The following is a 7,338-nucleotide window of genomic DNA, read 5'->3' as shown; positions in this document are numbered from 1 at the left end:
CTTTTGCCAAAGGAAGGCGTGGTTATTATTTTTGGTTCAATAATTTTTTGAAATTCATGTTTAAGTAAAAGTTGATGCAAAGAAATGGATGTGAAGAAAGCCACATTGACTTGCAAGAAGAAAGAAGCCATCCTGTATTAAAGGGATAAAATGTTAAAGATTAAAGATTACGATGTTGTTAAAATGTCTTTTGGAATTTGGTAGTCCAAGATGTTAAAGTCAAAAGGTGTGAAAATACTTGTTACTAGAGAATGGTGTTCACGAGTCTGTGGTGCAGAAAAAAGTGTTACTAGTCGAACGGTGTGTATAAAATTAGAGCTAAATCATTTTTGCACATTCCATGAATCGTTGACTGTTTTTTGTAACATTATGAAACGTATTATTGCATGAAACGCCATACAAAATTGTGCCACATGTCGACTTGTAACAGTTACTGTAAGTACATTTTGTATATATACAAAAGTATCAGAACATTGTCTCTATATGCTTTAGTGTAGTGTAGTTTAGAAAAGCAGGAAATTTGGATAAATTTTGTTATTCGAAGCAAAAGAATTGAGACAGGTAAAATCAAGGTACCTTAGCTGGTCTCTTGAATGTTTTACGAATGAAAGTTTATTCACAATGTTCATTGAGTTAAAATGAGCAACCATTTTCATTGTGTTTAAACTTTTAATTGTAAAGTTTCCCAAATTGACTAACTTTGAACGAATCATTATATGATTTGGCCACATTGTTATTGTTACACAATTGTCCATTTTAAGATCTTGCTGTAATTTTCTTTTCATTAGTGCCTTTTTAATAATTCTGACATAAATTAATTTAGATCCAAAAGTGTGGAAATTACGTAAGCTGGAAAGACCAGATTTTTCCAGAACTTTTTTTCTACTCATATTGAGCAATGTTTTTTTCACCATTTGTGAAAGAAGAAAAAAATAATACGTGGTATTCGTTTTAAAGAACATGAAATTGTTCTTTAAAATGAATACCACTGACATATTATTATTATTGTTGATGCTTTTGTACAAATAGACATTACGCTTCAGTTTTTTTCATACGTTTATTTCATGTTGGTCTGTGATATTGTCTATATCATCTTTATTGAACATAAATCTTGTATTATACATAATTTGAATCGTATTATATATGAGAAAATGTGTAAATAGCCGACTGCATGTGTTCAACAAACATGATTGTGAAAATTCCTGCTGGTGCATTCCGTGTGTTCTGACTATCTCACAGTCACATCCGGAATACCGGAATTTCCATGGAATGCTGAATTTACTTAGAATAAAGTCTGATTAAAGAAAGCTTCACAAGAATCGCACTTCGTGTTATACTCTGGCTTTCTTTGTAATCATATAATGATCATATAATATAGCTAACAAATAATACTACAAGACTAAGAAAATAAGCCTCAGGCAGTAAGCCTCAGTAATCAAGATTGGTAAATAATCCACCTGTTTTTAAATGGACCGACCCACGAAAATCTGAAACCTGTTTAATTTAATCGTCATTGCCGTACTTTGTAATGTGTATTTCTTTCAAGTTTTTAATATGTAACACAATTCTGGCAACACTGACTGCCAATCAATGTGAATAAACAGTATTCAGTATTCATAATTTCTGAATGAAGACCAATAATGTGTAGTCCAGTGGTTAGTGGTCCTGCCTCTGGAGCAAGAGGTTGGGGGTTCGAATCCCGACTGTTGTCGCTCTCCCGACATGCACGCTACTGGAATGGGCCGTAATACTCATCTCTGAAAGACGTTTAACTTCATTTCCTGCTGGAGAGCTGAAGAAAATCACGCTCGTCATTACGGACATAGTGGATAAAATTTCCGTCACTTGGCCCATAATTTATTTACTCTACTACTTCTTGCTGGAGAGCTGAGCCTTCATGGTGTTGATTTTCTCGGCGAGGACTCGATGAGACGAGGTGCACTTACTCAGCACCAAGTTCAGGTCTTCTTCGTTACGCTGCTGTAGCGCTGTTTCTGCAGCCTGCTCCAGGTTACTAAACAAACAAACAAACAAACAAACATGGGACATCAGTCAAGCCTGCTCCAGGTTACTAAACAAACAAACAAACAAGTTCAGGTCTTCGTTACGCTGCTGTAGGGCTGTTTCTGCTGCCTGCTCCAGGTTACTAAACAAACAAACAAACAAACAAACATGGGACATCAGTCGGGCCTGCTCCAGGTTACTAAACAAACAAACAAACATAACGATGTGGCAACATTTCTAACAACAATGAGGGTAAACATGTACGTTCCTTGACATGTAGACATATATTACACATTCTTCACAGCTTGCAATAATGAGTGCATAATATGCAGTTTTGTGCACCTAAATTCTTCTGCACACCAAAAAATTTCAGTCGGCATAGCCATGATGGCTTGTATAGAAGTGGTTGCTTGGACAAGTTGTTTGAAAAGATTTATTCTTAACTTTAACTTAACCCGATCATAACAGACACACTAATTTAAATGTAGCTTTATATGATACTACCACTGCACATTTGTCATCAAGAGCAGATGTATTATTATTCAAGTCATCATAAGACAAGAACCCACCCGATCTTGATGTAGGCCTTGACCTTGCCTGTGTCTGCGATGCGCCCGACGTATTTGTTAGCCTCGTATCTGTTCTGGTGCTTCAGACAAACGTCAATGAACGGCTACAGAGGGAGGCAGAGTAACAATAAACAAGGAATTAAAGAGTTAACACATCAGTGAAATATCATATTTATATCATAGCGGACAGTGAGTGTGTGCATGTGAGTGTGAGTTGTTGGCCTCTATCTGTTCTGGTGCTTCAGACAAACGTCAATGAACGGCTACAGAGGGAGGCAGAGTCACAACAAACAAGGAGTCAACCTGTCACACAGACACACCCAGCGCATAGCATGCACACACAAACCTTGACTACTTTGTGTATACTATGTTATCAGCCCTACCCTGCCATGGTGAGCCGAGGTAGGGAGCAGCCTGAAATCCATCCTATTCTAAACATCAAGTCACCTGGCTTGTTTTCTTCTATTTTAAAATCTATAGGTTGGATGAATAGTCGGATAGCTTTTTAAGACTCAGGCTTTACCAGGACGGAGGTAATAATAAGCTGAAGTCTCACCTCGTAGCCGATGGGGGATTTCTTGCTCTTGGCGAAACGGTCCAGCTCCGCCCAATCACTGCCCTCTGCTAGAGCCTGGATCTTCAACCACCAGAACCTGTCAAAGGGGAAAGGTCAAGTCTGGTCATGACCTCTGGTCAAGGGTCAGGTCAAGGGTCAGGTCACAAAGTCAGGATCTTCAGCCACCAGAACCTGGGGGAGAAAGGTCAGCTCTGGTCATGACCTTTGGGACAGGGTTATAGGGGAAGGGTCAAGGGTCAGCTCACAGAGTCACAATCTTCAGCCATCAAAACCAGCTGGTTGGGAGCTCTGGGAAGGGTTTAACTCCTGAATTATCAAGATTCTGTTCAAACGTAACCAGCAGTCTGAACTTACATGTAAGACTTACTGGTAAGAAACTGCTCACCTTTTATCCGGCACCTTGAACTCCTTAAGAAACTGTGCTCACCTTTTATCCGGCACCTTGAACTCCTTAAGAAACTGTGCTCACCTTTTATCCGGCACCTTGAACTCCTTGCGCAGCTGCTCGGCGAGCTTGTGGTTGCCCTCGGTGGTCAGCTGTGAGATGGTGTCGTGTAAGGACAGGTCCAGGTACGGTCTCTTCAGCTCCTCCTCCAGCCGCATCTGGTACTTCAGCAGCCTCACCTGTTCCTCTGTTACCTGTACAGGTGAGACAAGTTTGTTTGTTTGTTTAGAGCTGTGAGATGGTGTCGTGTAAGGACAGGTCCAGGTACTTCAGCAGCCTCACCTGCTTTTCTGTTACCTGTACAGGTGAGACAAGTTTGTTTGTTTGTTTGTTTAGAGCTGTGAGATGGTGTCATGTAAGGACAGGTCCAGGTACTTCAGCAGCCTCACCTGCTCCTCTGTTACCTGTACAGGTGAGACAAGTTTGTTTGTTTGTTTGTTTGTTTGTTTGTTTGTTTAGAGCTGTGAGATGGCGTCATGTAAGGACAGGTCCTGGTACTTCAGCAGCCTCACCTGCTCCTCTGTTACCTGTACAGGTGAGACAAGCTTGTTTGTTTGTTTAGAGCTGTGAGATGGTGTCGTGTAAGGACAGGTCCAGGTACTTCAGCAGCCTCACCTGCTCCTCTGTTACCTGTACAGGTGAGACAAGTTTGTTTGTTTGTTTGTTTGTTTGTTTAGAGCTGTGAGATGGCGTCATGTAAGGACAGGTCCTGGTACTTCAGCAGCCTCACCTGCTCCTCTGTTACCTGTACAGGTGAGACAAGTTTGTTTGTTTGTTTGTTTGTTTGTTTAGAGCTGTGAGATGGTGTCATGTAAGGACAGGTCCTGGTACTTCAGCAGCCTCACCTGCTCCTCTGTTACCTGTACAGGTGAGACAAGTTTGTTTGTTTGTTTGTTTAGACCTGTGAGATGGTGTCATGTAAGGACAGGTCCTGGTAAGGTCGCTTCCAAACTTTATTGCAAAGTCTTGCCAGAAGTTTAATAATTGCAAAGGAATTAACTTAGGAATAAACAAACAAACTTAGAGGTAAAAGTGTCTAGTGTATAGATCTAATGACTCTACATACATTACTGCAAAGGGGAAACTTTTATTTATTTGTTGGACTTGCTGAGTAAAATGAAATTTCTTCATGTTTATATGTGATCAGCATGTAAGAGTTAGTCAAAAATTTTGAACACCAGAAATTGAAAACTGTTGCACCGACCTTTGCAGCGAACTCATTCCTAGCCTTGGTGTAGGCCTCCTGGGCCTGCTGTAAGTTTCGCAGCCGCTCGTCCATCCTCTAAAAACAAACAAACATTTGTTATTAATTTGATGTTATTTATTGTTTATTTGTTGTGTATTTACCATCTTGTTGTAGTTGTCTATGACCCTACAGTTGGCTGAAGCCAGGATGCATTATTTATTGTTTGTTTATTGTTTATTTGTTGTGTCTTTACCATTCTGTTGTAGCTGTGTATGACCCTGCAGTTTGCCGACTCCTGGAAGTGTTATTGTTTGTTGTTTATTTGTTTATTTGTTGTGTATTTACTGTTTCATTGTAGCTGTCCATGACGCGACAGTTGGCCGACTCCTGGAAGTGTTATTTATTGTTTATTGTGTATTTGTTGTTATTTACCGTTTCGTTGTAGCTGTCCATGACCCGGCAGTTTGCCGACTCCTGGAAGTTGTCCTCCTGATAGTACAGGTCCTGCAGCATCTCTCTGTTCTGCTCCTTGCAGTACTGAAGTGGAAACATCACAAAATTATTACCCTTTTCATCGTCTTACTGCAATGGTAAACTGTGCCAATGTAAATCACCGTAAAACTTAAATCCTCCTTTCCAGAAATCTGAAAAAAGTAATCCAGTAGCTTGATTTATTTTGTAATACATGTACGTTACAATACTTAACACTTCTACAGATAAGAGTAAATTTTCTGAAGTTTCTATCATTTGTAGCCTTCTTCATGTCTGAATGACCAATCACTAATAGGTCATGTGACCTCGTCTACACAGAGTTCATATAATCTTTAATCCATCCCAGTCTGTTGAGTGATTGGTCTTTAAAACTTGCTTGCTTTGTCCTTTATCATAAATAATTATTATTATACCGTGTCCTAAAATATAAACAAACAAACAAACAAACAGACCCACCTGCAGGTAGAGGCTCTGAGCCGTGGGAAGGTTCCGGATGGTCATGAGGAAATCTCCCAAGGTCAACTTCTCCTTGAGGTGCATCACGACAGTGTAGACTGGGTGGGGAGGGGGGCAAAACGTCAGGGCATTTCCACAAGTAGGCTTATTACCATCTCCCTGCTGCCTAACCCCATAGCTCATAAACATTGGATGCTACTTTTAGCAGGATGAAAGTTGAATATCCCCAGAATCAATGTCTTCAAATACGGTTTTGTCTGCAATGTCTGTTTGGGTAATGATTTAAGGTAGCCACAGGGCAATGCTGATGAATTTTTGATAATTATAAATACATGTAGTTACAATGTGGAGTTGTGTATGAGTGCCATAAATACAGTAGGCTGTAGAATATCTTGCATTTCAGCTGAACTAGAACGAAAATGTAAATTTTATGACAGAATACCTGGGTATCATGGGAAACAAAATGGCGGTGCCCATCCATGCCAACAAAAACAAAACACAGGTTGTTTACGAAAACGTGTAACAATTGTACAAGGTACAACACATGCGAACCTAACTACTATATAGCAAAAAATATTATAATGCTAACCTGCCTTCCAACAAGTTAGAACAGATATATTTAACACAAATGTTGGGACTTCCTACCCAGATCCGTGTCCCCGCTGTCTACTGCCTTGGCCAGAGCAGAGTATGTTTACTGCCTTATGATATACAAATTAAAGATATGTTTAAGATAAATGTTAAGACATTCCTACCCAGATCTGTGTCTCCACTGTCCACTGCCTTGGCCAGAGCCAGCTGGTCTCTTCCCATCTTCATCAGCAGTGGGACCTGCTCAGCAGACTTGGGCTCGTATTCCAGCAGCTGGGATCGGGTTACAGACAGGGTGTCAGATTGCATAATTATGTTACATCTTGTTTAACTTAAAGAAGGTAGGTCTAGCAAAGCATGTCAGCAGAACGTACTGCACCTGAGCAAAATCCGTAATGTATTGCACTTCGGCAGAACGTCTCATATAAGGTCGTACTAGCGAATATAAGGTTAACATCCTGTCTGTAGTTTCCAAATGTTGTGTCGGAAAAGATATTGTGTGCAACTGGCAAAATTCTGATGCAACGTTGACCAAAAATACAAATCCCGGGTTCTGCGCAGGCGCAGTACATTCTCCTGATGTGCTGTCTAGCACATTGTGTATTCTTATTTATTTTATTCACATGGATTTGAGAGCATCAGATAGCCAGCACAAACAGAACAAAACAGAATTCCGTACCCTGATGGCGAGCTCAGTCCTGCCGCACTCCGCAGCCTTCGCGGCGATCTCGGAGTACGATATTCCCGGCGTGTCGCGAAGTTTCTCGTTTATGGAGCGAGCGATCAACTCATCGTCAACGTGGGTCTGCTGAACCTGGGGGGGGCAAAGGGAGGGACGGGCAACAACGGTTTAACTTTGCTTAAAGTTAAAACTTTTGGTACAACACAAAAAATTCTCTCACTTAGAGCTTTCGACCAGTCACTCTGGTCTTCCTCAGTAGACTGACCCAGGGAGGCTTGTCACGTGGCTTCTTTGAAGTGTGATGTCAACACTGGGTCAAAGGTATCTGGTAGACTG

The 7,338-nt window shown here is 40.7% G+C and overlaps 1 protein-coding gene across 4 annotated transcripts in view; it reads right to left on the bottom strand.

Moving 5' to 3' along the window:
- Positions 1 to 1,043: 1,043 nt before the first annotated feature.
- LOC109466945 (vacuolar protein sorting-associated protein 16 homolog) overlaps positions 1,044 to 7,338 on the bottom strand; it is a 14,103-nt gene continuing 7,808 nt past the window's right edge. The window contains exons 14-22 of one of the 4 annotated variants that reach the window (XM_019764818.1): positions 7,000 to 7,134; positions 6,485 to 6,593; positions 5,730 to 5,827; positions 5,214 to 5,318; positions 4,800 to 4,877; positions 3,620 to 3,789; positions 3,130 to 3,226; positions 2,574 to 2,677; positions 1,044 to 2,014 (exon numbers count right to left, since the gene is read on the bottom strand). In XM_019764818.1, coding sequence (XP_019620377.1) covers positions 1,870 to 2,014; positions 2,574 to 2,677; positions 3,130 to 3,226; positions 3,620 to 3,789; positions 4,800 to 4,877; positions 5,214 to 5,318; positions 5,730 to 5,827; positions 6,485 to 6,593; positions 7,000 to 7,134 — 1,041 coding nt within the window. In that variant the 3' untranslated portion in view covers positions 1,044 to 1,869. The other 3 variants (XM_019764819.1, XM_019764820.1, XM_019764821.1) reach the window with 3 other exon arrangements.

The sequence above is a fragment of the Branchiostoma belcheri genome, unplaced genomic scaffold (genome assembly GCF_001625305.1).
Source record: "Branchiostoma belcheri isolate BF01 breed outbred unplaced genomic scaffold, Haploidv18h27 scaffold172, whole genome shotgun sequence".
In the NCBI taxonomy this organism is placed as follows: Eukaryota; Metazoa; Chordata; class Leptocardii; order Amphioxiformes; family Branchiostomatidae; genus Branchiostoma; species Branchiostoma belcheri.
The sequence above is the reverse complement of the archived record's forward strand: the minus strand, read 5'-3'. Positions and strand labels throughout refer to the sequence as shown.